The 27869-nt window shown below is 58.5% G+C and overlaps 1 protein-coding gene across 1 annotated transcript; it reads left to right on the forward strand.

Annotated features, from left to right (window-relative positions):
* Positions 1 to 2075: 2075 nt before the first annotated feature.
* Positions 2076 to 27495, forward strand: Dhx37 (DEAH-box helicase 37). The gene is made up of 27 exons (XM_026403010.2): positions 2076 to 2277; positions 3411 to 3580; positions 6650 to 6762; positions 7683 to 8025; positions 8333 to 8481; positions 9317 to 9409; positions 10445 to 10541; positions 11760 to 11873; positions 13668 to 13769; positions 14057 to 14171; positions 14575 to 14670; positions 14820 to 14902; positions 15183 to 15327; positions 16130 to 16206; positions 16472 to 16704; positions 18096 to 18207; positions 20110 to 20216; positions 20322 to 20510; positions 21144 to 21268; positions 21355 to 21471; positions 22442 to 22614; positions 23002 to 23116; positions 23244 to 23381; positions 23579 to 23673; positions 23754 to 23827; positions 24343 to 24440; positions 24565 to 27495. The coding sequence occupies exons 1-27, from the start codon at positions 2172 to 2174 to the stop codon at positions 24648 to 24650; spliced, it is 3465 nt and encodes a 1154-aa protein (XP_026258795.2). The 5' UTR covers positions 2076 to 2171; the 3' UTR covers positions 24651 to 27495.
* The last annotated feature ends 374 nt before the right edge of the window (positions 27496 to 27869 follow it).

Below are 27869 nucleotides of genomic sequence, written 5' to 3' on the forward strand. Positions count from 1 at the left end.
TCCAGGGTCTGCCTCTGCTAGTAAGCATATGGATCTACCACTGCATTTTACCCACAACACTTTCTGTTCTTTTCCTTTGGGAGCTGGGGGCGTAACTCCTGGTTTCAATCCCCAGTACCCACCCCCCACACACAAAAAAAAATATGTATACATATTTATGGAGTACACCGTGATATTTCAACACAGTATATACAATGTGTGATGATCAGCACAGGGCCATTGGTGTATCCATCATCTCAAACATTTATCATTTCTTTCTCTGGGAACATTCAAAATCCTCTCTTGCAGCTATTTTGAAATATACAGTTAAACCACAGTTATCAAACACAGTTGCCCAACTGCGCTGTAGATCATTAGATATTACTGCTCCTATCTAATTGCCCTTCTGTACCCATTACCCATCCTCTCTCCTTGCTCTCCCAGCTCCTCCCAGCTCTTGTATTTTTGTTTGATCTGGTATTCTAGGGTGCTGGGGACGGAACCCAGGACCTTGTGTGTGCTAGACAACCACTCTACCCAGGGGGAAATTTTCAAAAATAATTTTATTCTTTCTAAAATTACAAAATAGTTTCCAAGTCTCCTTTTTGTGATAAAACTTAGCGTTATCTTTTTTGTGTGATACAATTTTTTTTTTTTTTGAGAGAGAGAATTTTGAATATTTATTTTTTAGTTCTCGGCGGACACAACATCTTTGTTGGTATGTGGTGCTGGGGCTCGAACCGGGCCGCACGCATGCCAGGCGAGCGCACTACCGCTTGAACCACATCCCAAGCCCATGTGTGATACAATTTAAATATTTGCCTTTAACAAAGTAATACTTTTAAGAGATAAATGTGTAGGGCTGGGGATGTGGCTCAAGCAGTAGCGTGCTCGCCTGGCATGCGTGCGGCCCAGGTTCGATCCTCAGCACCACATACCAACAAAGATGTTGTGTCCGCCGAGAACTAAAAAATAAATATTAAAAATTCTCTCTCTCTCTCTTAAAAAAAAAAAAAAGAGATAAATGTGGTAAAATGTAACCGTTCTATTTGTGAGACCATCATAGGGCTCAGGAAATGTGACAGGAAGCAGTAATGACAGTTTTATTATTTATTTGTTTATATTATTTGAGCTATATCCCCAGCCCTTTTTTTTTTTTTTTGAGACAGGGTCTAGGCCAAATTGCCCAGGTTGGTCTCCAACTTAAAATCCTCCTGCCTCAGGGCTGGAGATACATTTCAGTTGGTTGAGTGCTTGCCTCCTAAGCCTAAGGCCCTGGGTTCAACCCCCAGTATCACACACACATAGAAATATCCTCTGGCTCAGCTTCCCAGATTATAGATGTGTGCCACCACCTGCCACTTGGAAGTAATGAGAATTATCAAAATAACAGATTATTTCTTTTATGTCTGTCTCTGTGATGGAAATATTTGGTGCTTTTTTCTGGGCAATTAATGCACAATACTTGTAGGAATGTCAGAAAATGCAGATGAGCAAGTTTGTATTGGGGGCAAGGTTGTATTTGAAAGGTTAAGCAGTGCTGAGTAGGTTGGTCGGTGGCAGAGTGCCCTGGGTTCAGTCACCAACACCACAAAAACAAACACGCATAAAAAAAAAGTTTAAGTAAAAGATAATAAAGACTCCCACTCCAGGCGGGCACATTGGCGCACACCCTGTAATGCTAACGACTTTGCAAGTTCCAGGGCAGCCTCAGCCATTTAACAAGACCCCAAGTAATTTAGCGAGAACCTGCCTCAAAAAAAAAAAAAAAAAAAAGAGGAGGAGAGCTGGGAACATAGTTCAGAAGTAAAGCAACCCTAGGTTTAATGCTCCCAGTGCCAGAAAAAAAAGACTCCCACTCCAACAGCCAAATCAGTAGAAATTCAGCCCTCTAGACTCAGCCTGCACCTGCGTCTCTTCCAGGGATCAAACTCTGGCCTTCCGCCTCACTCAGACTCCAGGCCCCGCCCCTTCCAAGGGATGGCCCCGCCCCTTGTACCTGATGGTCCCGCTCCTCCGCAGACGCGGCCCCGCTTCCCCTTGGGTCCCGCCTCCAGCTCCGCCCCTCCGCGACTCAGTCTGTCTCAGATCTCGCGACAGCAAAACCCGGAACTCTCGTGGCTGTCTGTGGCCCGGCACCCACGTGGGCTGGGCTGGGGGTCGCGCCGCTGGTCCGGCAGGAGAGAGGCGCCATGGGCAAGCTGCGCCGGCGTTACAACCTCAAGGGGCGCCTGCAGGCGGGCCCCGACCCCTCGAAGGGGCCGCCTCCGCCGCCCGCGGTGCGGCTGGAGCTGGAGGGTGAGGCGCGGAGAGCGGGCTGCTGGGGGGCGGGAGGCCGCGCAGCCCTCGCCGCTGGGGCGGGGCGGGCCGGGCCGGTGGGGCTGGGCCCGGACCTAGTGCCTTGCCTTCCCACCGGTCTGGGCGGGGCTGCCGGAGAGGAGCCCCATTCCACAGCATCCAGAGGAGTGGCAATGACAGCCTAGTGTATACAGTGAGTGGGGATAGTTCTTGGGGCTTCTTGGTAATCTGGAGCATTTGGGCAAGAAACGAGGTGGTCGCAGCCATTCCCGTGACTTGGATGCTGATCTTCTTGCCAGAGACCTTCACACTTGTTTTCAGCCCCGGCTTGTCCACTCAGCATCAGGCTGATTGACATTTTAGACTCTGTGTTGCTGGGAGTCTGTTATGTGTGGACACTATTCTGGGCACTCAGACATAAGGGAGATAAAAATCCCTTCTGCCCTGGGCTTGCGTGCTGGTGGGCGGAGACAGGCAAAGGTGCTAAGGTACATGCATGGGATGTTATGTACTAAGGAGATGAAGCAGAATTGACTGGGTGGGCCGCTGGGGAAGGCGCTGCTGAGAAAGTGTTAGGGGAGTTGAGATCCAAGAGGGTCAGGGAGCCTAAGTGGAGAGAGGAGAAAAAATTGGGGGCCAGGGGATAATGGTGACAAAGGGGACTTTTGAGAGGGGAGCCCCAGAAGGTTTGGAGCACAAGAGGCACAGAACATTGGACTTATATGTTGACAGCCTCACTTTAGCTTCTGTGTTGAGAAAAAGCAGTAGAAGGCAAGACCAGGGGAAGGACTAGCAGGCTAGAGATGATGCTTGGACCAGAAAAGTGGCAGCAGTGGAAAGAGGTGGGCTTAGGGGGAGCACCAAGGGCCCAGCTTTGGTGATGAAGGAGTACTTTGGGGCCTGTGAGATGTCTGAGCAGGGAAGCTAGGCAGCTGTTGACTGGATGCTCAAGAGCCAAGTTCAAGTGGAGATAATCAAGGTGGGGATTGATTGTGTATAAATGACATTTGCTTAAAGTGGTAAGTGAATGAGTCACGGAGGTGGGGACCGAGCCCCTCGCAGGAGGACAGGACATGAATAGCTCCTGCACTCTGGCGTCCCCGACTGTGGGTCAGGCAGGCGTGTCTTTTCAGACAAGGACACACTGAAAGGAGTGGACGCCAGCAATGCCCTTGTGCTGCCCGGGAGAAAGAAGAAGAAGACCAAGGCCCCTCCCTTGTCCAGGAAGGAGAAGAAGCCTTTGACCAAGAAGGAAAGGAAAGTGCTGCAGAAAATCTTGGAGCAGAAGGAGAAGAAGAGCCAGGTACGCCCTGCACACAGCTCTCCCGAGGGAGGAGTAACAGAGTCTCTGTCCCTCCTCGTGGTTTCTGCAGCAGGACTGTCCAGTTGCGCTTTGCAAAATGAGGCTGCACTGACAGATGCAGTAGCCATTGGTCACATGTGGCAGTTGAGCCCTGAGATGAGGCAGCTGTGGGTGATGGACTGAACTCGTAGCAGGGTTTTATTCTAGTTAAAATTCAAGTAGCCATGCGTGGGTAGTGGACCCGTACTGGTCATGTAGGTCCAGAGCCTGACATCTGGGCCTCCATCAGTCTGGTACATTTCCAATTTGTTGAGGCCAAGTGTTTGCTACCTGTAGAGTCAGTGTATTTATATGCGCACTTTTGTGGGGAGGGGGTATCACGGATTGAACTCAGGGGCACTAGACCATTGAGCCACATCCCCATCTCTGTTTTGTATTTTATTTAGAGGCAGAGTTTCATCGAGTTGCTTAGCACCTCGGCATTGCTGAGTCTGGCTATGAACTTGCAATCCTCTTGCCTCAGCCTCCCGAGCCACTGGGATTACAGGCATGCACTACTGTGCCTGGCAACATGCACACATTTTAAAAATTCATTTTGTGAGGATTTTTGTTGTTGATGATGATGTTGGTACTAGGGATTAAACCCTGGCGTACTTAACCACTGAGCAACTTCCCGGCCCTTTGTATTTTTTTATTATTTTGAGTTGCTAAGTTATAGGTCCTCCGTAAGTTGCTGAGGCTGGTTTTGAACTTGTGATGCTCCTGCTTCAGCCCCCCATGCTGCTGGGGTTACAGGGGTGTACCACATTGCCTGGTTTATGTTATTTTTAACTTTAGAGAATTTCAACCATTTTTTTCCTTAATATATTTAAAGGAAAAACATTTGTAATGGGAAATTCAAAGATCCACAAAAGTAGAGAGAACAGTATAGTGAACTCCCATGTGTCCGTCACCAGTGCCCACTTATCACTTGCTGGTCGGCCTTGGGTCGTTCCAGCTGTTGGTCCTTTCCCAACCCCTGAAAGATCTGAAGCAAACCCCAGGCAGCGTAAATCTCTGTCCCTTTTCTGTGTCTGCATAACAAATGACCACGAAATGAATGGCTTAAAATAACAGAAATGCGTCCTCCTACTTCTAGAGGCCAGGAGTGCCCAGTCCAGCTGTTGGCAGGGCCACACTCCCTCCCTGGGCTCTGAGGGAAGATTCTTCCTGACCCTCTTCCTGAAGGCTCCCAGCTTCCTTGTGTGTGGCTGCATGTCTCCAGTGTCTGCCTCTTCTTATCACCCCTCCATGTCTCTTATGTCTGTGGACGTGGGGCCACCTGGGTGGTCCAAGCAGGTCTTGAGCCTTTACTTCTGCAGATGCTTTTTCCAGATAAGAGCATGCTCACTGGCTCCAGGAGGTGAGCATCTCTTCAGAGCTCTCAGCTTATTGTATATACTGCCTCATCCATGGGTATTTTAATATCTACCTCTAAAATAATGACTTTTTAAGTCACCATCACAACACCGTTAACATGCCTGCGTATTTTTTCCTTTTCTTCTATTTCTTTTATGTTAGAGATTGAACCCAGATTCAATCACAGAACTTCATCCCTGTCCCCAGTCTTTTATCTTTTATTTAGAAGCAAGGTCTTGCTAAATTGCTTAGGACTTCACTAAGTTCCTGTGGCTGGCCTTGAGCTTGTGATCCTCCTGCCTCTGCCTCCTGAACTGCTGGGATTAATGCATGTGCTGCCATGGCTGTGAAATAGCACCACATGTCCAGTTGCTGGCTATGAACTTGCTATGATGCTCTCCACTTGTCTCATAAGTCCTTCCTCCCCACCTCCTGCAGCATTTGTTGAACAAATCATGTTGTCTCATTGTTTAGTGTGGACTGGACTAAATTTTTTTTAATCTCTGATATGTTTTCCTGTGCCTTCCAGGTTTCAGAAAGTTTGTATTAGGGTCTATAACAGTGGTTCTCCTAAACACAGACTTGTCCCAGTGTCATGGATGGCAATGACTTTGGGGCTGTTGGCATCTTGGGGAGGAGCCTGGGGTGCTCAGAACAGCAAGAATCATCTAGCCCAAAATGTCAGCAGCTCCCACATCGCGGAGCCCTGATCACAAAACTTCCGATGGGTGAAATTTGACTTAGGAAGCCACCCCAGGGGCGGTGCACCCAATGTTCCCATGGGGAGACAGGCACGTCTTCTCAGCACCCAGGGCGTGCAACCTGCAGCCATGTAGGGAAGTACTGCTCTTCTGGGAGTGTCCTTCAAAACCTGGTTCATTTTCTCCATTGTTCTTCATTTTTGTTTTTCTTTTTTCTGTTCTGGGAATCAAACTCAGGATCTCACACATGAGCTGCCTTCCCAGCCTGTTTTACTTTATTTTGAATCTCACTAACTTGCCCAGAATGAGCTCAAACTTGTCTTCCTCCTGCCTCAGTCTCCTGAGTAGCTGGGGATGACAGGTGTGCACCACCGTGCCCAGCTTCCCTTTTTTGTGGGGGGGCCAGGGGTACCAGGGATTGAACTCAGGGGTCCTCAACCACTGAGCCATGTCTCCAGCCCTATTTTGTATTTTATTTAGAGACAGGGTCTCCTGAGTTGCTTTTGTTGAGGCTGGCTTTGAACTTTCCATTCTCCTGCCTCAGCCTCCCGAGCCACTGGAATCATAGGCGTGCGCCACCACGCCCGGCCCAGCTTCCTTTACAGTTGTGAAACAGACATAAAGAAGTGTGTCGGCACATGTGTATAATTTTGAGAACAAAAGGAAAAAAGTCATGCAGCTCTGTCCCAGGTGGAAGGCCCTGTGCTCTGTGTCACGCAGGGCAGTGTGGGACCAGTACATATCCTCCCTCCCTTGGACAACAGTGCAGCATCCTGTTACACGAGGGCCACGCTTATCCAGCAGCCACGCAGTGCTGCAGGGAGCCTTGTCCCGCCCCCAGCGCTGTGAGGGTGGACACCGTGCAGCCAGCCTGCTGTGGTGTCGGCATGTGGAGCCTCCCCACTGCTTGCCTTCCCGTCCAAGGAGAGGGTCGCTGCCACGGGGTTAACGGCCTCCTTTCCCTCCTCAGCGAGCGGAGATGCTGCAGAAGCTGAGTGAGGTCCAGGTGTCGGAAGCCGAGATGAAACTCTTGTACACCACGTCTAAGCTGGGCACTGGCCACCGCATGTACCACAGCAAAGAGTGAGTGGGCCGCCCTCCCATGCTCCTTCCCCACAGCCAGGAGGGCCTCCAGGGTGGCGTCTTTAGGATTGGAGCGTCATGGGAAGGTACTGGGGTGGCCTGAGCTTCCATGTTAAATGCTCCCCCAGGTCCGCCATGCTGCTAGACCTCCCGAGCGGCACAGAAAAGCTGTGCTGGCTCCTGTGGTATCCATACGTCCTCACGTAAATTTGTGATAGCTGCAAAGGCCGTGGTTGCAGATAAGGCCATCTTCTGATGTCCCCAGTGGGCATGAGTGGTGGGGACGCGCTGTTAGCCCAGTACAGGCAACATTCAGAAACCAGGAGATCTCACACTAAAACCCGGGTGGGTCCCGCTGGCCAGCCAGCTGGAGAGGCTGGCCTTCCTAAGGCCTCAGAGCAGCCCCGTGCCCTGCCCACCTGTGCCCCATGCTGTGGTTTCCACGCGTGGCCTGCTGTGTCTATCTTCTGGGCCCTGTGGCTGCCTGTGAGCCCTGTGGAGCATGAGCTGGCCAGGACTTGTTGGCTGAGGGCCGCAGTGTCCTGGAATCTGCTCTGGGCACCAGGAGGCAGAGCAGGGCACAGAAGAGGATTCCGTCCCAGCGGGGGGCAAATGGGCAGGAATCATGGGGTCCCGTTTGCTGCTGTTAATACAGAGCAGGCACGGGGTGGGGGGGGGCACCTGGGGCTCTGGTGGGTCAGCATCCCTGAGAGGTGACAATGCGGAGGGAGGACGGGGCCGGGCAGAGCCTTGACTGAGGTGAAGATCTGTAGGAAGGGTGTTTCTGGGAGAGGAAACAGTAGATGGAATGACCCTGAGGTGGCAAGAGATGTGGCCTCTGGGGCCCAACCCCTGGTGTGTGGCAGCCAGAATGCCTCGTGTCCCCAGGCCTCTGCCCCTGAAATCTCTTCTTCTGGCAGGAAGCCCGACGAAACAGCAGCACAGGGCCACCAGAAGATCAGTAGCCTCGTGGGGGCTCACCGGAAGCGCCCCCACTGGCCAGCAGAGGAGGAGGCTGAGTCCTCGGGGGATTCTGGGCCTGAGGAGACGGGGGATTCTGAGCCTGAGGAGATGGCTGCTGAGGCCACCACAGCACAGCTTCCACCGGCCCCAGCTGGGGGTAGGCAGGAGAGCCCTGCACCCCACGGGCAGCCCTCTGCAGCTACAGCATCTTCTCCCTCAAAGGGAGCAACCTCCAATCTGCCGAGGCCCCTGGCGAAGCCCGCCGTGTTTGTCCCCGTGAACCGCGTGCCCGAGATGCAGGTTCTGACGAGTGCATGGGTTAATGCAAGGGAGGGCAGGGCCAGGCATGTGGGCAGGGCAGTCCCTGAGTCCCAGTGTCCTCTCTGGGAAGGGGCAGGTGGCTGTGCCTGGCGGGGCCTGTGCTGCAGGTGTCCAGGGCTGTGCTCTACACCCCGGCCCCAGCTGTCTCGGCCCCATTCGGTCACTGTGTATGTGCCACCTGAGGTACCTCTGCGCCCTAAGTGTCCTGTGTCCGAGTGGGGTGCCCCCACCTCCTCCGCTATGGCGTAGCCCCGGCTCCCCAGCACCAACTCCCGCTCTCCCCTAGGAAGAGCGGCTCAAGCTCCCGATCCTCGCGGAGGAGCAGGTGATCATGGAGGCGGTGGCCGACAACCCTATCGTCATTGTGTGTGGCGAGACGGGGAGTGGGAAGACCACACAGGTGCCCCAATTTCTCTACGAAGCAGGCTACAGCAGGTAGAGTCTACACACAGGTGCTCTTTGGTTCCCTTGGGGACAGTGGCAACGTGGTCCCAGAAGCTGGTTAAGAGCCTGAGCTCCTGACGCTGCAATCCTGGCTCTGCCATGTGCATGCTGTGTGACTTCAGGGAAGCTGCTCAGCCTCTCTGGCCTCAGTGGGTCTCGGGTAGCCATGTGAAGCAGCTAGTGGCTTTGCACAAGAGGCTTAGGTCAGCGTCTGCACGTGGAGTGGTGTTCTCTGATTTTGTTGTGTGGCCTCCTGTGGGCCATGTGGTTCCTAAGGCCACGCCCAGCTCAGTGGTCCCCTGAGAGGATCCCAGGGCTCTGCGTGGTGTGGTCCAATGACCGGCTGGTTATGATGAGTGGACGGGGTGGGAACGGGTGCCAGGGTCGTGGGGCCCAGGCGCAGTGTCAAATCCCTGGCCAGCGGAGCCTCACCCCGTGCACTTCGTTGTGAGGTGACATCTGCCAGGGAGGCTGTTGATGGCTCAGGGCCACAGGTTTTCTTGGCGTCCCCCAAACCTGGCTGCCTGGCTGGAACCAAAAGCCGCTGCCCCAGAAGGAGGCGGGAGCTCAGCACCATTGTTGACTTGGACAGCTGGGCACAGAGGGCCCGCCAGGCCGCCCAGGTCCCTGCTCCATGACAGCACCTTTGCTGACACTTGGCTGTTCCTTCCCGAGCCCCTAGTGGTGCTGCCTCAGCCATCAGCTTCCTGTCCCATGCCCTGGTGAGGGTTTGTCCCTACAGCCACCTGTCACGTGATGCGCATGTGGCTCTCAATCAGACGGGGCCAGGCTGCTGACCCGGCTGTCACTGTTTCTCCCTCCCCAGCGATGACAGCATCATTGGTGTCACAGAGCCCCGCCGAGTGGCTGCCGTGGCCATGTCCCAGCGAGTGGCCAAGGAGATGAATCTGTCACAGAGGTGAGGCATTGCTTCCAGGGCGGTCGTGGGGCGATGGGGCCTCGCCCAGGAGTGGGCATCCAGGCCTGCCAAGGGCCATCGGGCCTGGCTGTGCCTGAGGTGCTGGGCAGAGTGGGTCCCCTGAGTGGGGCCCAGGGCAGCCTGTGGGGGCTGCTGCACATGAGACCTCAGGATCCTCCCAGGTAGGGGCCACAAAGCAGGGTAAGGCCACTTTCTCTGGTCCCTGTCACACACTTAGGGGAAAGATGGGCCCACACAGGAGCTTGGGGATAGAGCAGGCAGGAGCCAGGCGGTCACCTGTGGCTTAGCATCGCCAGGGTGGCTGAAGACGCAGGTTCCAAAACACAGACCCTCTCCTGCCGGTGAGTCCCCTGCACGGCCGAGGGGAGCTTGTTCCACCAGGCCTTGGAGTGCCACGCTCCACACGGAGACACCCCACCCCGCCGTCAGGGGACTGAACCCAGGATGCCTGGCCACTGAGCCACATCCCCAGCCCTTTCTACTATTTACTTTGAGACAGGGCCTCATAACGTGAGGGCCTTGCCAAGTTGCATAGGAGGATTGGCCCCTGGTCACTGTGTGAGTCTGGAAGATGACACTTGCTTGAGCCCAGGGACACACCACCTAGAGCCGCAACCCAGCCTGTTTTGTTTTTTTCTTTTGAGTCAGGGTCTCACTAAGCTGCCCAGGCTGGCCTCAGCTGAGCGGCCTCCTAAGACGGTCGTGGTGGGTGTCTCCAGGAAGCCGTCCTCACTCTCCCCTGTCCATGGTCTGCATTGTGTTCTGGGTGATGTGGCTGCACAGTCCCTTGGAATTCCTCTCTCCTCGCAGCCCCTCCCCCTCTGCACTGGACACCAGGGCTTTGGAGGGTACAGTGGATGGAAGAGGCGTCTGGGTCTTGTTCTTGATTGCGGCTGAGCCCTTCCTGAGCCACCTGCCCAGCGGGCGCCCCCCTCAGAGAGGCCATGTGGCTGTAGCCCAGGAGCTGCAGCGCCGGAGGCCTTGCCTGCCCTGAGCCACCTCCCGTCCCTGCAGGATCGTCTCCTACCAGATCCGTTACGAAGGAAACGTGACCAGTGAGACCAGGATCAAGTTCATGACGGATGGTGTATTGCTCAAAGAAATCCAGAAGGTGGGCTGCCTCTCTTGTCTCACAAAGCAAGGACAGGGAGTCGGGGCAGGGTCAGTGTCAACCTTGCTGTGGTCAGCTGTTGTGCTGCCTGCTGGCAGAGCGTCACGGATCACTGTGCCTGTGTAGTGTAGGCTTGAGCCTATTACTCAACCCCTCTGAGCCTTGGTTCCTAGTCCACTACTGTCTTCCTGCCTTTGAAGCAGAGGTTGGACGGTGCACAGGGTGCACAGGGCGCTGGTATCAGTGGGAGCTCATAGATACAATGTCTCATTTTCCTCATGGCTTGGCTTGCAGAGCTGCGTCCCCAGGTGGCGCTACACTTAGGCTGTGCTGGTCACGGCCCTGTGTGTCACACTGACCCCACCTGATCCCTCTGGGGCTTCCAAGTCCAGTTGCGTGCTGCAGGGGGAAGCCCTGGATTGTGAGCGTGGTCCAGCCTCATGCTGAGGAGCAGGGAAAGGGGCTGCAGGTCTTTGTCCCGCAGAGCTGAGGAGCAGCCTAGGTTTTCTGTCCCTAGCTGCAGGCGCCCATGTCCCAGGATGCCTTAGGTGAGCGGCACACTCCATTGCTGCCTCCCAAGCCAGCGCCTCAGGCCTCCAGGTGCTGTGAGGGCATCAGGATTCCTGGGACATTTGGTCACGTGTGGTGGCTTGCATGTGCCCGGGGAGAGTGCATTGCCCAGGTGGAGGAGCAGAGCCTCCAGGAGCTGTGGGGAGGTGTCACAGACCACCCGGTCCGACCAGACCTGTGCTGTCCCCCAGGCAGGGGCAGCTGCAGGTGGGCAAAGGTGACTCCAGCTGTGGCCTGCAGCCCACCAGGGGAATATGAGGTCTAGGCAGCCTCTCGTGGCACAAGCCACCCTTGCCAGGGTCCCCACCCACAACTCTGCTCTGACAGGCCGCAGCTGTCCCTGTGTGGTCTATTTTGCAGGACCCGCCCCGAGTGCTGTGCATGGTCACAGCAGTTTTCCTTGACGCTCCCCACAGCCCCTGGGGACAGGTCCTATTGTCCACATTTTACGGATGTCCACATTTTACGGACAAGGAACTGAGGCACAGAGAGGTGAAGTAACCTGCCCTGGGTCACGGAGCTGGGGATCCCCTGAGGCGCGTGCACAGGGTCTGTGCCCGCAGTCCTGGCTCCGGCTCCGTGAGTAGCGAGTCTGGGTTGAAGGCTGGTGGCTCGGCTCCACCAGCCTCACGTCTGACTCCCTCCTAGGACTTCCTGCTGCTCAAGTACAGGGTGGTGATCGTGGACGAAGCCCACGAGCGCAGCGTGTACACGGACATTCTCCTCGGCCTCCTGTCCCGCATCGTGGCCCTCCGGGCAAAGGTAGCACAGCTTGTGGCACCAGGGAGCAGACGGTTCCTGCTCTTGTGGGGCCTCCACACGACATGGCCAGAATACCATCAGGGGCCTTGGGTCCCCGTGGACAGCCCCAGGCCTGAGTCTTGCCGTCACCAGGACTGTGGGTCTTGGTGTGAACTGCCCATGTGACGTGGCCCACTGCCCTCCCCACCGTGGGGGCCTGGGTCCAGCCCCATGCTTCTGACCTTCCTCTGCATCCAGAAAGCCTGGCCAGTTATGGAGCCCTCTTGAGAGTGCCCCTGGCATTCAGAATGGCACAGAGGTGGGGCACTGGAGTGCTGTAGCCCCCCTGCATTTCCCTGCCCCCGGAGATCAGGCAGGAATGGACGCGGGAAGCCTGAGTGGCTCCCTGGATGGCTCCTGCCCAGCTGTCCTGTCTGCCTTGCCATGCTCTGCTGCCCTCCTGCTGGGAGTGCTCACCTCGGGCCTAGCTGTGCCCTTGGTGGAGAGAGGCGGGCACTCTGGGGGTCCTATGCACCTGGCTACATGCAGGGCATTGGGGGACAGGCAGTTAGTAGGACAGTTGTGTTCTGTTCCTTCTCCCCTGGGGCTTCCACTTTGGTCAAGGTGATAGGTGGTAAGCAAGCTCTGAGAGCTGGCCCTGACCAAGGGAGCAGGGAGTACCAGGGAGGGGCTGGAGGGTCGTCAGAGATGACCTCATTGGAAAGGTGACCCTTTAAAAATGCCTGGACCCTTTTGCTGTCACCCTGTCCCCTCAGCCCACTCCACCCCTAGGTGACCTGAGTCCTCTTTCTGACTCTGGATTTGTCAGCTGGGACATTTCTCGTGGGTGGCTTTGTGCTCTGCTGGTGGCCGCCTTGGTGCGCTGCTCCTGTGCTCCGTGCAGCTGGCGTGGTTCAGTGCTTTGCTTCCTGCACCTGAGTCTTGTGCCCGCCATCATTGGGAGGTGGTGGCCTTCAGGCCTCCTGCACTTCTTGGCTGTGAGCCATGTGTCCAGCTCTTAGTGTAGGCTCATTCTGTTTCTCCTGGATGTGGCGGAGTAGGGTTGTCGGGTCACGGTGATCTGCCTTTAGCCATGGGGGCCGCGTAGAGGCCCTAGACACCGCGGTGTGGATTCTGTCTTCCCTGCCCACGGCAGCGTGGGGGGTCCACCTTCTCTTCCTGGCCGGGGCTCCCCCCTTTCTATCTGCCTTCTTCCTCCATCCAGGGCATGCCGTGGTTTCATTGTGGTCTTGGTTCTCTTGGGGACACCAGGGGCCTGGTGTGGCTACAGAGTAAGCAAGTGGGGACAGCTAGGAGGGCTTGGATGGAGGGCGCTGTGGGGCGAGCAGGGCCTGCTGTCCTCCCCAGGCGCCCACGGCTGCTGAGCTCTCCAAGTGGGGTTTCCTAGCAGCAAAGGATGGCCAGGACCATGATCCAAGGTGGACAGTGGAACCCGCAGATGGTGTTAGAAAGTCTCTAGAAAAGGAAACCCATGGGGTTTGTTTAAAAAAGAAAAAGCCAGGGCCCAGCTCTCCTTCCCCAGTTCAGGGACAGCCAGTTTTGGCTCAGATGGACATGACGGCAGCTGGTGCCCTTGGGCTGGGGCACATCTCCTGCCCCACATGCCACCATCAGAGCCTGCCCCGGTGGGGTGGTGAGAGTCCCTTAAACTGGTTCCCACTTGGGACAGGTAGGTCCTGCCACTGGCGCGCACTTCCCACGGGCTCTCTGTCAACCAGAGGGGACTGAGGCGGGGGCGTGAGTCTGCCCCCCGGCTTCTCGGGTCTGTGGGTCACCCCGCCTGTGCTCCTACAGAGACACCTGCCCCTGAAGCTGCTCATCATGTCGGCTACACTGAGGGTGGAGGACTTCACCCAGAACCAGCGGCTCTTCCCCCAGCCGCCTCCCGTCATTAAGGTAACGCTGGGGCAGTCCTCTCCTTGACCCGTGTGGGCACAGTGGTGCCCACTTGTGCCCACCTGTAGTCCCTCTGGGGTCGCCAGCCCCAGGCCCAATTGGGCGATGCAGCAGGACCCTGTCTCACGTGTTTAAAAGCGGGCAGGAGGTGGCGGCTGGGCTGTGGCTCAGTGGTGAAGGGCTCCAGGCTCAATCCCCAGTACCATCTACAAAAGACCCCGACCCAGAAAGATCAGGAGAAGGGCCAGTCCCCAGCAAGCTGCCCACTCCCTCTGGGCGCCCTGCAGGTGGAGTCCAGGCAGTTCCCCGTGACCGTGCACTTCAACAAGCACACGCCACTGCAGGACTACAGCGGCGAGTGCTTCCGGAAGGTCTGCAAGATCCACCGGATGCTGCCTGCAGGTGAGGCCCTGTGGGCAAGGCACAGGACACAGGCTCCAGGTAGCCAAGCTGTCTGTACCCAGCCTCCCTGGTGCTCACCATCAGAGGCAGAGCAGGGGAAACCTGGGGAGGCTGGTGGAAGTGGGGATGGTGGGCATTCCTTCTGACCCTAGGTGCAGCACAGGGTGGGCAGGTTTCTGTCTGAGGCCATTTTCCGTCCTTTGGGTCTGTGCCCAGTAGGGGAACTGGAGCCTGCGCAGTCTGGTGAGCACCCTCACAGCGCCATTGGTCCAGGAGTACCTGCTCCCATGTGCTCCTGGCTCCTGGTTGTCCTTTGAGCCTGGCCTCTTGCAGGGCGGGCAGATGACGATTGTTGCCAAGTGTTTGCCGAGTGACTGGCGGGTAACGGGCGATCTCCCCACAGGTGGCATCCTGGTGTTCCTTACGGGGCAGGCGGAGGTGCACACGCTGTGCCGCAGGCTCAGGAAGGCCTTCCCAGCCTCCAGGTCCCGGGCACCAGGTAACTAGGCCCTGGGCCCCCAGACCACGCGCTCTGCCCATCAGCTGAGCCTCTTTCCGGGTGCCCTGGCAGGGAATTAGCCTCCCTCTGGAGGAGTTGGCACCTGCAGTGGCCACAGGGTCTTTCTCCCTCCCCACTCCCCCGTCCAGAGAAGGAAGACAAGAAGGACTCGGTGGAGGAAATGCGGAAGTTCAAGAAGTCCCGGGCTAGGGCAAAGAAGGCTCGGGCTGTGGTACGTGGTGCTCATTTTTCTGAGAGTTCCTGTTGCAGAGTCACGTTGGTTCTGCGGTCATGTGTATGCATATAGTAATGATGCTGTTCGTCCTGCTGTCCTTCCTGTCCCCAACTCCCCTCCCTCCTTTCACTTCCCTCCCCTGAGCAGGCCTGCGGGGCTCCTGGGGCAGGCAGACCTGGGGCCCGCTGAAGCAGCAGGGCAAGGGAGGGGCTCCTGTGCACACCATGGCTCACCCCAGGGTCACAGCAGCCACAGTGCCGATGTCTTTTGACCACAGACGCTGCCCCAGATCAATCTGGATAACTACTCGGTGCTGCCAATGGGCGAAGGCGATGAGGACAGGGAGGCGGAGATGGACGACGAGGAGGAGGCCCTGGGCTCCGACCTTGATTTGGACCTGGGGGACGACGGGGATGACGGAGGTGTGGCCCTGGCAGCGCAGCCTGCCCTTGAGCTCCCTGGGCTTCTTGCTGAAGCGTGTATTGAGTCTCTACGTGGCGGGCCCATCGTGGGCCCAGGGGCAGCCACGTAGAACAGAAGGCCTGTCCCAGGTGTGGCCACGCACTGCTGTGCCTCACAGCTTAAGCCAGCAGGGCTGGGCTTTCTGCTGCCCATCCAGGGGTCTCCCACACCCTGTGCACCTGGTGCAAAGGGCCCAGCATTTGTCCAGTGGATAGAAAAGGGGTCATTACCCCAGCACTCACGTTTGCCAGGAGGAGTTGGGTCACAAGGCCAGCTGGGGGGGTGCCTAATTCATGGGGCCCCTGTGCATGCAGGTGGACCAGCACCTTGCTGGGGGCAGGTTGGGCCACCTGTGCTAACCTGCTGTGGTCCCTGCTCCCCAGTAGGCTGAGGCAGGAGGGTCTTGTGAGTCCAGGAGTTTGAGACCAGCCTGGGTAACTCAGCAAGACCTTATCTCTTTAAAAGAAGGAGAAGAAGGGAAAAACCCTGTGATTTTTGTGTGGGGTCAGGAGCCATGGGCAAAGCATCATGCTGCCAAGGACTGGGGTGGGGGAGGCCCTGGAGATGTGGCCAGGTGGCTCATAGGAGGCAGCTGTGGCTGGGTGGGTGTCATGGTCCTGGGTTGGGCAGAAGAGAGGGCAGAGCCTTGGGAGCCCCCAGGCTCTCTCACTTCCTGTGCTGGGCCAGAGCCTGGCACCCGGGCACAGAGCTTGGGGGCACGGCCGTTGAGGTGGAGGTGCCAACGGCCTCTGCTCCCTGCAGGTGAGCAGCCGGACACCTCCCTGCCCCTCCACGTGCTCCCGCTCTACTCCCTGCTGGCCCCCGAGAAGCAAGCGCAGGTACTGTTGGGGGGAGTGTGGCCCGGGACACCCAAGGCATCCGCCTCTGCAGGGCATCAGGATGTCACCAGCCTGTTCTCCCCCTGCTATCTGACCTGCACCTCCAGATACTTGGGGTGCACAAGTCTGCCAACCCTGTGGCCATCTGGGGCTAGCTTGACCTCACCGTCTCCCGCCCACCCAGCCCCGCCGACCTCTGGTCAGGAGCTGTCAGGGCCTTGTCGGATGCCTGCACCCATAGATCCTTTCCTGATTCCAACCCCAGGTCTTCAGACCTCCCCCAGAGGGGACGAGGCTGTGTGTTGTGGCCACCAACGTGGCCGAGACGTCCCTCACCATCCCAGGCATCAAGTATGTGGTGGACTGTGGAAAGGTCAAGAAGCGCTTCTATGACCGCGTCACGGGTGTATCCTCCTTCCGTGTCACCTGGGTCTCCCAGGCATCAGCTGACCAGCGAGCAGGCCGCGCAGGCCGGACAGAACCAGGCCACTGCTACAGGTGGGCCCCTGGCTTCCCTTGCAGCGGGCACTGGGGACGAGGAAAGGCAGCCACCCTCCCGGGGGGGGCGCCACATCCCTGGGTGCACCAGCCTCAGCAACGCTCATGGGTTTCTTGGTCCTGCTGCTGTGGCCGGCCTGTTATGCGAGGCTGGCATTTTGTTAACAGCTTGAGAAATGCATTTTGAAGTGTCCAATTTTGTGGCTTTTAGGGTGTTCGCTGAAGTGGCAGCCATCATCAGGATCAGCTTAGAAGGTCCCATCTCCCCACAGAACCCCGTACCCATAGTGCTTACTCCCCTTTCTCCCAGGCCCTGGTAGCCCTGTGAGGCCTCCCAACCTGCTGGCCTGCCATCCCTATGAGTGGAATGGGTCCTGCTGTGTGTGGCCTGGGGTGACCAGCTTCCGTCTGAGCCCGAGATTCTGGGGCTCGTCAGGTCATGGCAGGTGTGGCTACCCCATTCCATCCACAGCTGGCCGGTCTGCAGCGTGGGGTGTCCCAGCTCACCTCTCAGCAAGTGGGCAATGGCTTGTGCCCGTTTTCCTTTGGCACTGAGCCACATGCCCAGCCCTTTGTATTTCTTACTGTGGGAAATATGTTGCTGCCCTTTTACTTGATCCTCCTGCCTCAGCGTCCTGAGTCGAGGGTATCACAGGCGTGCGCTGCCCACCTGGCTATGTCCACTTTTCTGAGCTGTGAGCAGGGCTGCCTGGACGTGGCGCGGTACTGGGTTGAGTGTGTTCGTTTCTCGTGGGTGTGACCCAGGGATGAGTCCCTGGTCATGTGGCAGCTCCTGCCTGACTTACTGAATACTTGTCCAGCTGGTTCCCAGGGGCGCCGCGCCCCTCCACACAGGCTCCTCCCACACAAGCTGCTTTCCCCTGGCTCATCCATCTGGCCACCTGGGTGTGTGGGGTGGTGTCTGATAGTTTGGACTTCTGCGTCCCCGGTGACTAATACAGTGCTGGCCTGGCACATCCTGGGCATGGCTCTGCCCTGCGTGTCCCGCACAGCCCCACAGCGTCTCTCGCTGTCCCGAGTCTCCTGGGGAGCCCTCTGAGCTCCTGCTGAGTTTCCAGTGCTTAGCTGTCCTTTTGTCATTGACCTGTTGGCACCTGTGTGAAGTGAGTCTTAGGTCCTTGCAGGTGTGTCCCCAGCTTCCTGCTGTGTTGTTTTGGGGGTTTTTTTTGGGGGGGACACCTGCAGGGTCTGCTCTATCCTCTCTAGCTGCCCGCCTGCCCACTGTTGTCACCCTCTCCTCCCATGAGAAGGCAGGACACCATGTGGCCCCCAGCCTCCGCCCAGGCTGTGCCCCTTCGCCCATCCCCCTCTGGTCCCTGCCCTCTGCCCAGGCTGTGTCCCCCATCCTCATGGCCCCGCTGTCTCGGTAGGCTGTACTCCTCTGCGGTCTTCGGTGACTTTGAGCAGTTCCCTCCTCCTGAGATCACCCGCAGGCCCGTGGAGGACTTGATTCTGCAGATGAAAGCTCTCAACATTGAGAAGGTCAGTGTTGCCCAGCTGCACCCGCCCCCAGCTCCTGTGGCCGCCATGACTGACACCTCCCTAGGACTGCTCCCCTTGGGCTCCCAGGGGCAGAGGCACCTGGGCAGCGAGTCCTGTGCAACCTGTGGGCTGTGGGCAGGGGCTGTGGATTCTGGCCAGTCCTGTGAGGAGGAAGGACCCTGTCCTGATAGCAGGGTGCCATCCATGCTGAGCCAGGCACCTGCCCCCTCAGGCCCCTTGCCCTGCCACAGGTGTCCAGGTCCCCTCTTAATAGTGGAGAAACCAAGGCCAGCAAGTGAGGGTCCTTACCCAGAGACAAGTGGCAGAACCCAGGTGGCCTTCTGTTGCTTTTTAAAACAACACATTTTAAATGTCCTTGTGGGGCTCCGCGGCGCCTACCTGCAGTCCCAGCTCCTGGGAGGCTGAGACAGGAGTTGAGCCCAGTCTGGGCAACATGGTGAACCCCATCTCTGAATGAAAAAGAAAGTCCTCCTTCATTTTCTGGTTCAGATGTGCGGTGTTCAAGGTTTGAGATTCATGTACTTGAGATCCTCGGAGATGACATGAATCCCTCCCGCCATCCCTGGCCAGGGCCCCGTGGCCTCTGTCATGTTTTTAAACATGTTCATCCTGTGTTTCTGTGGTTCTCTGCCTTTCACCCATCAGTCCACTCGCTGCCTTGGGCTTGATCCTTTTCCCTACTAAGAACAGTTGGAGCCAGGGCGGCTCACGGGAGAGCGCGTGCCCGGCTGTGCAGGGTGCTCTGCTGCTGTGGCCTCAGTTTACCCTCGGTGGTCTCCATCTTACGCATGAGCCAGGCCTGGCGTGGGTCCCAGGCTGGATGGTGGGGGGTGAGTGCGGAGCTGGTCCTTGCCCTAGAGCCCCACCTGGAATGCCTTTGTGTGAGATCAAATCACTTCTGTGGAAAATCTTCTTGCTCTTGAGTAAGGTCCTGCTTGTCCTCCCCTAGACCTCACTGCCCAGCAATCCCTGCTCACTGTGGCCCACTACCATCAATTGTCCAGTCCCCTTGTCCCTTCCTTCAGTGGACCACACTCCTCCCACCCCAGGGTCTTTGCACATGCTGCCCCCTGTACTGCATGTAGACCCCTGCCTCCTGCTCAGGATTTAGCCCCCCCCAAGTCCATTCCTCATTACGCTTGTTTGGACAGCGTGTTGAGGTGCGTGTGCAACCATACCCTTCAGCCATTTGGCCCATTTCAGGTGGTTTTCAGGTGCTCACAGAGCGGTGCAGACCATTTTCATCACCCTGGAAACCCGCTCCCTGCAGCCCTGCCTCCTGTTGGTGTTTCCTGCAGTGGAGTCACACACTGCGGGCTCCTGGGCTTGGCTGCGGTGTGGCATGTCCTCGGGGGTCATGGGTGACATGTCTGCCACATTCTTCTGGCTGGACGGCCATGATGTCCGTGGTCTTGCCCACTGACAGGCATGGACTGTCGTGCCTCGGCTACCATGGATGTGTGTCTAGGTGTTTGTGACCAGTCCACCTGGACATTCCCAAGGGCCAGCGTCCCTGTGCCCCACCACTCTCCCCTCCCCATCTCACTGGGGCACTGTTCTTTAGTGTCACTTGTTCACATGACGCTGCTGACCCCCCTGGGCAGTAGTGCTCGGGGACAGCCCTGGCGTGCAGTGGATGCTCGGGACCTGCTCCTGGTGAGCGAGTGGTGTACATGCGCAAGGGGCTCAAGGAACCTTGCCCCTGGGTCTGGAGAGCACTCTCGGCAGCTTCCAAGTGCCCAGGCCACGTCCTGGGTGGCGTGAGTGGTGCTCAGGACAGGGCGGAAGGTCGCCAGGAGCAGGGGCAGCAAGCAGTGCTCATACGTGGCCACACTGCCCCCTCACTGGCCACACTGTCCCCTCACCTGCCTGTCTCCCCAGGTCATCAACTTCCCCTTCCCAACGCCTCCCTCCACGGAGGCCCTCGTGGCTGCTGAGGAGCTGCTGATTGCACTGGGGGCCCTGCAGGCTCCCAAGCAGGCAGGAAGGTGGGGCGGGGCCGGACGGGAAGGTGGGCGGAGCTGGGCAGGCGTGGCTGGGCTCTGGCTGGGTGCCTCTCGTGGGGTCCCACCCACCGCAGCCTCTGTCTCCAGGTTGAAGCAGCTGCAGAGGTCCCGGCTGAGCTGCCCCATCACGGTGCTGGGCAGGACCATGGCCACCTTCCCTGTGGCACCCCGTTACGCTAAGATGCTGGCGCTGAGCCGGCAACACGGCTGTTTGCCCTATGCCATTGCCATTGTGGCTGCCATGACGGTGCGGGAGCTGTTTGAGGAGCTGGACAGGTGCGGTGTGTACTGGGCTTGGCCACGTTCAGGGAGCCTGTGGCTGGGTGGCCCTGTGGGAGGCCCGTCCCCCTGAGCATGTCAGGTGGCTGTAGTGCCTTCCACTACCTCTAAAAGATGGTGGGACCAGGGCTGAGTGGGGACCCAGGGGTGCAGGGGCATCACCATCAGGCAGGGCAGTCAACCCACCCGCCACGCCCCGCGGCTCACTCCTGCCTGGCTGGGCCTGGGGGGCCGAGGTGCACAACGTGCTCAGGCCTGAACACGCAGGTGCCACTCAGCGCTGAGCCTCGTGCCCACCTAGAGAACTGGACAGCGATGAGTGTCCCCTTGCGTGGGAGTTGGAATTCAGAGAGCTGATGTCACCAGGACACTTGGAGCCATGCCCCCACCTGACATCAGTGTGGTGTGGGGCTTGGGGGGCGCTGGCGTCGTCTGTTGCCCTGGTGCCTACTCCGCAGCTGGGGTGCTGGGCCGCCTGCCCCCATCGGCCTCACTGTCCAGGGGTATGCGGTTCATCTTGGCGGCTGCTGGTGGTACATTCTGACCTGGAGTGGACACCTTGGTGTTCACTGTGACCCCTGCGGCCCTGAGGGGGACAGGGTGGCCACAGGGCAGTGTGTGTGTTTGCAGGCCAGCAGCCAGCGAGGACGAACTCGCCATGCTGAAGGCTAGGCGGTCACGGGTGGCCCAGGTGAAGCGGGCCTGGGCCGGGCAGGGAGCCTCCCTGAAGCTCGGTGACCTCATGGTGCTGCTGGGTGGGTATCTGCCACAGGGGCATGACCGGGTGTGAGGCTCCTGGTCTGGGGTGGGGTTCATGAGTGAGCACACCCCTCATCCCCAGGTGCCGTGGGAGCCTGCGAGTATGCCGGCTGCTCGCCCCAGTTCTGTGAGGCCAACGGGCTGCGGTACAAGGCCATGCTGGAGATCCGGCGCCTGCGGGGCCAGCTGACCACTGCAGGTATAGCCCGTGGCCTTCAGTGCACTTGCCACCCCTGGCCTCGGCTCTTGCAGCATTTGAACTTTTCAGAAAAGATGGCGTCTTGCCAGCTTTCCCACCAGGCCCCCAGTCTTTGTGTGGGCTCCCTGTGCCACAGTGTGTGGTGACCCAGCAGCTTCCTTCTGGGCCATCTGTTCCTTGGTGATGCCCTGTCCCTATTTTTTGCCCTGGCGGGCCTCTCTGTCCTCCCTGGTGTCCCCCAGGACCCTAGGCCTTCACACCTGAGCTAGCAACACAAATGACCTCCTGCCAGCAACACCTGGGGGCTGGCAGGGAGAAGAATGTCCCCTCCCAGCGACACGTGCTCTGGAGCCAGTGTGGACACGGGCAGCCCTTGCCTTTCCCTGAGGAGGACAGGGAGTGCGTGTTTAGTGAAAGCAGGTTACAAGGTTTGGTGCCAGAGTCAGTGGCTTTTCCGGCTGATGCTTCCTGAGCACCAGATGCATCATGGGGTCCTGTCACCTTACTTTGTGTGTCTGTCCCCTTACCCAGCCCCGTCCCCAGTGTGTCAGCCTAAAACTGCAGGAGCCCCCTGCACACTGATGGCAGCTTGGCCTTGCCGGTCATGTCCCCAGGCAACTCTCTAGGGTGGAGAGGAAGGCCAGCGAGGTTCTGCCTGCCGCCCTGCCCCAAGATGGCACCCCCAGGAAGCCATCGGCACCCCCGGGTGCCCTCCACCCCCCACCCCACCCCCAGTCTTCATCACGTGGACTAGCACAGGGTCTCAGGCTACCTGGGGTCTTGGGGACGGCTGTCTCTTCGGGACACTCTGCCACTCACAGGAGCCTGTCCTAGCCTAAGGAAGGAGGGCGTGGGAGGGTCTCAGGGCCAGGCCAAGTGCCCAGCTGCCATTCCGAGCCGTGGAGCCTTCTGAAGGCCAGGGCTGAACGACCCCAGTCCCACCACTGCCCTCACTTTGCTCTCTGCCCAGTCAATGCCGTGTGCCCTGAGGCTGGGCTCTTCGTGGATCCCAAGATGCAGCCACCCACTGAGAGCCAGGTGACCTACCTGCGACAGATGGTGACGGCCGGCCTGGGTGATCACCTGGCCCGCAGGGTGCAGAGTGAGGAGCTGCTGGATGAGAAGTGGAGGAACGCCTACAAGGTGGGCCAGCCTGAGCCGGGCAGGGCTTCTGGTCCTCATGGGCCGTCCAGCCTGGCCTGCCCTGCCTGGCCTGGTACACAGGCCCCGCCCCTCCCCCAGCGTGGGCTCCGACTGGATTTGCCTCTACCACATTTCATGTCAGTGGGGGACGTGATCTGGCCTTTGTGGCTGGCTCTGTCACCCAGCATACCGTTTTTAGGTCGGTCCACATGGTCCGTGGCTCTGTCCTGTGTGTGCTGGGCGTAGCACTGGTTTGGGTCCACCTGGCCGTCCTTCGTGGGGGCTCCTGCTTTGGCCAGGAGTGTGTGGTTGGGTCCTGTGGGTCAAAGGCGGCTGATCACTGGCGTTTGGGTCTCATTCCTTGAACGCTGTCATTCCCCTCTGCAGACCCCTCTCCTGGATGACCCTGTCTTCATCCATCCCAGCTCCGTCCTTTTCAGAGAGCTCCCCGAGTTCGTGGTCTACCAGGAAATCGTGGAGACCTCCAAGATGTACATGAAAGGTGCTGTGTCCATGGCCAGCCCCTGTGGGCAGCCTCCCCTGCCCTGAGGGGTGCTGTGGACTGTGGCCTGGGACCCCTGCAGCGAGGGCATTGAGCTTTGGTGACGCTGGCCTCTGCCCGGCCCCAGGTGTCTGCACCGTGGAGGTCCAGTGGATTCCAGCCCTGCTGCCCTCCTACTGCCAGTTTGACAAGCCCCTGGAGGAGCCAGCCCCCACCTTCTGCCCCGAGCAGGGGCGGGTGCTTTGTCACCGGACCAGCGTGTTCTGTGAGTCCGCTAGCTTCCTGGGGGGCTCGGCTCCACCCTGCAGCCTGAGTCTTGGGACCCATGGTCACGGCTGGCCTGGGTGCAGTTCTGTGGGTTTCACCTGGGGCCTCCTGTCCCCATGGGTGGGTCCAAGGACTCACCTACAGCTTGGGAGGGCAGCTGCTGGAGGGTCCCTCACTCACCGGCTGTCCCTCCAGATCGCGTCAGCTGGCCACTCCCTGCCGTCCAGGTGGACTATCCAGAGGGCCTCGACCGCTACAAGCACTTTGCGCGGTTTCTGCTGGAAGGGCAGGTGGGCTACCCGCGGCTCCCGTGGCCTCTCCTCTCAGGCAGCCTAGGGCGGGCCGGTCTCATCTCCTGTGGTCTCCTTAGGTCTTCTGCAAGCTGGCTTCCTACCAGGGCTGCCTGCTCTCCAGCCCGAGCACCATGCTGAAGACGTGGGCCAGGTATGGACTCCTGGTGCCTGGTGACAGCCATGTGCCCTCCCGAGGGCGGCCGTGACAAGCTGCTGTACACTGGGGGTCTGCAAACATCATTGGCTTCCTCGGTGCTGGAGGCCCTAGGCGTCCTCGGGATGTGGCCAGGCCTCGCCCCTCCAGCCCCTCTGGCCGCTGGCGTCCCTAGCCTGTGGCAGCATCAGCTCATCTCCACAGCCTCTTCCTCTGTGCTCTGTCCACTCCTGTGTGGACGCAGTCGCTGCATTTGGGGCCACCCTAACACAGTCCACCCTCATCTCAAATAACTGTACACTCCACGGTTCTGGTAGGGCATGAATTTGGGCAGGAGATCACTGGTCAGCCCACTGCAGCATAGCCAGGTGGGGACAGGAAGCATCCTCCCCCCTGGGTCCACCAATCTCAGACCCTGCACCTCCCCACGTCTCCCCTTCCTTGGCTCAGCTTGGCCTGCCCCCTCAGCACCCGGCTCCTGCCCCTGCCTACTGCCCACCTTCTGCTCGTAGGCTGCAGCCACGCACGGAGAGTCTGCTGAGGGCCCTCGTTGCCGAGAAGGCCGACTGTAGGGACGCCCTGCTGGCCGCCTGGAAGAAAGACCCCAAATGTGAGTCGGGAGGAGACTTCAGTGCTTTGTGCAGGGGGGACCTGGCCCTGCAGTGGATGGCGGTGTCTCCAGTTCATGAGTCCTGGACACGACCACACTGACCCTGTCCTCTCTCTGTCTGCAGACCTACTGGCTGAGTACTGTGAGTGGCTCCCGCAGGCCATGCACGCCAGTGTCGAGAAGGCCTGGCCCCCCACCTCTGACCGCTGACTGGACACTTGGCTGCAGGACTAGACTGGAGACTGAAGGGGAACTGAAGGGGCTGGCAGCACCCAGCATGTCCCCCAGCCCCCTGGCCTGCTTCCTTTTTCATAACTATTTATTATAAGGTGGACAATTGTCGGACCTCCCATCTGGTCCTATGTTAGACGTGTTCTATGGGCTACATTAGCCCCTGTGGAACTCAGGACTGGGGGCACCTGCCAGCCCTCCACAGAGCTGTGGAGCCCCTCCCTGTGGCAGAAGGAGCCCCCAGGGCTGCCCAGCCCTGGGCCTGGTCTCCGAGCTGTCCCACGTGGCAGGCCCACCTCACAGCTCCGCTCTCACCTGAGGGCCTCCCTGTGAAAGGCTGGCCACAGGGACTGATCCTCCGTCCCCCTGACGGTTGGCTGTGTGGCAACAGGGAGCCGAGCCTGGTCACGCTGCCCTCCCCGCTGTCCTGCCCTTTCCTCTAAGGCTAAGATGGAAGGTGGAGCAGGAGGCCCCAGGCATTAGGGGCATCCCCGGCCTGCATGTCCTGCGGGGTGAGGACCAGCATCTCCTGAGCTGAGATGGTGGAGCCTGGCCCTGCGGCCTGAGTTCCCAGCGTGGCCTGGCCCCCAGCATGGCCTCCCTCCCTGCAGCCTCGCCTCCCACTGCTCTCAAAGCCCCCGTCTGGAGCCAGGCCCTGCTCTTCCCCTCACCAGCTTCCTGGGCAGCATCACCAGCCTGAGGAGCGTCACCAGCCCAGCACGAGGAGGAGGACCTGGGTTCCTTGCCACGCACAGACCTGGGCTGCAATGGCAGCTTCTCTAGAAGCCCTAGTATGGCTGCTGGCAGCGCCAGGAGGGAAGCAGGTGCCCCATCTCAGCCACCCTCACGGGGACCATGCAGCCACCACAGTCCCCCCCTGTCACCAGCAGTCACCCCAAGGAACCGCAATTCCAAATACACAGTTCTATTTTTAAGGTACAGCTGAGCACAGTGGTGCACACAATCCTAGTGACCAGGCAGGGGGTCACCAGTCCCAGGTAACTCTGAACGGCTGAAGGCAAGGCCCTGCTCAAAAGGACAAGCAGGAGAGGCAGGGTGTGGCTCAGCGGTGGAACACCTCAGGGTCACCCCAGAACTGCCAGTGGTCTGTCACCACTAGCCTAAAAGGGCTGTGACATGGCTCAGTGTGGAGCACCCTCAGTTCTAGCCCAGCACCAAAGGGAAACGTCATCTTGGTGGGTGTGGTGGTGCTCATCTGTCATCCCAGCCACTCCAGAAACTGAGGCAGGGGGTCTGAAGGTCAAGACCAGCCTGGGCAACTCAGGGAGACCCCGTTTCCAGAAGGGCTGAGAGCTGGAGGTGGGGCACACACCTGCAACCCCAGCAGCTCAGGAGGCTGAGGCAGGAGAATCTTAAATTCAAAGCTAGTCTCAGCAACTTAGGGAGACCCTGTCTCAAAAAAGGCTGGGGATGTGGCACCCTAGGTTCAATCCCCAGAACCAAAGAAAAAGTGGGAGGGGGTGAGCGTGGAGCTTAGAAGTGGGGCGCCCTGGTGCCCCACTCCAGCCCCTAGCACTGGGGAAGCGCTTTTATTGTAATAAATACACGACACTATCTTTGGGGCTTTGTTGTGTTTTTTATTACTGGGGACTGAACCCTGGGGCATCTTACCACTGAGCCACACCCACCTGCCACTCAGACCAGCGCAGGCAGCCGCTCGGGAATTTGTAGGGACACAAAATACAACTTACCTTCACACAGGCTTCGGGATGGCTTCCCTGGCTCGGCCTCAGGCTTCCCAAAAGGGAGAGCAAGAAAGTCATGAGAGGCTGATGCACACTTGGAAGTGAGCTTTTATTTGGAGGGACACTGTTCTTAGAAAGTTCTATCCAATGGGCTGGGGATGTGGCTCAAGCTGTAGTGTGTTTGCCCGGCATGCGCGGGGCGCTGGGTTCAATCCTCAGCACCACGTAAAAATAAAGATGTTAATGTCTACCCAAAACTAAATATTAAAAAAAGAAAAAGTTCTATCCAAGAAGGGGCAGGTGGGTGTAACTCAGCACTAGGGGTGCACCCGCCAAGAAGCCCTCCTTGCTGTCTGAGCAGTCAGTGCCCAAACCACAGCAAATGCAGAGGTCGGCGAGAGCCGATGCGACAGGCTGGAAGGCTCCCCACACCCACCCTTTTTATTTTGAGGACATGGCCTCCACTGCTGAAACTAGCCTCTCACCTGTGGTGCCTCTGCCTCAGCCTCCCAAGTCTGGGATGACCAGTGGGAGCCACCGAGCCTGGCAGTGCCCCACCACCTAACTGGTTCAGTTAGGTGGGTGCCGCGAGGTTTTCCATGTGAGGCGTCCCCAAGGCTCACATAGGAGGCAGTGTAAGAAGTTCCCAGGTGGAGTAGGTGGCTCCAGGGCCCCACCTGTCAGCAGGATAGGGACTGGACTAACTAAGGATAGTGGTAACTAGAGGCAGGAAGGAGGGGTCGAGGGGCTGGACCCCCTGGCTGGGGCATGCTGTGAGGTTGTATTTTGCCCCTGTCACGGCTTGCTCTGCTTCCTGGTGCTATGTCCTGAGCCACTCTCCACGTCCCTCCACCATGGCCTCCTGCCGCACTCCACCCAGAGCTGGGGACCCTCTGTCTGTGGACCAGGACCTGCAGCTGAGCCCCAGGAAACTTCTCTGTTGCTGTCAGTCTTCTGGTCACAGCACAGTTTTGGTCAACTGTCACCACCATCTGCGTGCCTCACACCCTCCCGTTCAGCTGCGTGACACGCCCATCCCTCCCCTGACCCTTCCTCCCTGTGGACCTGCGTGCTCCACAGTCCGTGCCCCACAGTCCCCACCTTTTCATTATTGTGAATAAAGCTGCTTTTCTCATTTTTAAACTGGGTTCCTTGTCTCCTTGTTGAGCTGTGAGAGGACTGGGCAGGGGATCTGGCTCAGTGCCCAGCACCCCAGGTTCGGTGCCCAGTGCCGGGGCAGTGTGCAGAACAAGTCCCTGTTCCTGGTCAGGTGAATGTTGTGCAGCCATTTTCTCCCAGGGTCACCCACCCTTTCGCTCTCTTGATAGCGTCCTTTGAAGGGCAAGTAATTAATGTGAGGGGGACGCGGCTCAGGGCTCGCACAGGCTGAGCAGCCCTCCTGGGTGCCCCTCTCCACGCACCACCCAGGGGCACCCTAGACCTGCCCATGGCCTGCTCTCTCCCCGGTGGCTCTCCAAGCCCCTGTCTGCGG

This window comes from Urocitellus parryii, chromosome 3 (genome assembly GCF_045843805.1).
Source record: "Urocitellus parryii isolate mUroPar1 chromosome 3, mUroPar1.hap1, whole genome shotgun sequence".
Classification (NCBI taxonomy): domain Eukaryota; kingdom Metazoa; phylum Chordata; class Mammalia; order Rodentia; family Sciuridae; genus Urocitellus; species Urocitellus parryii.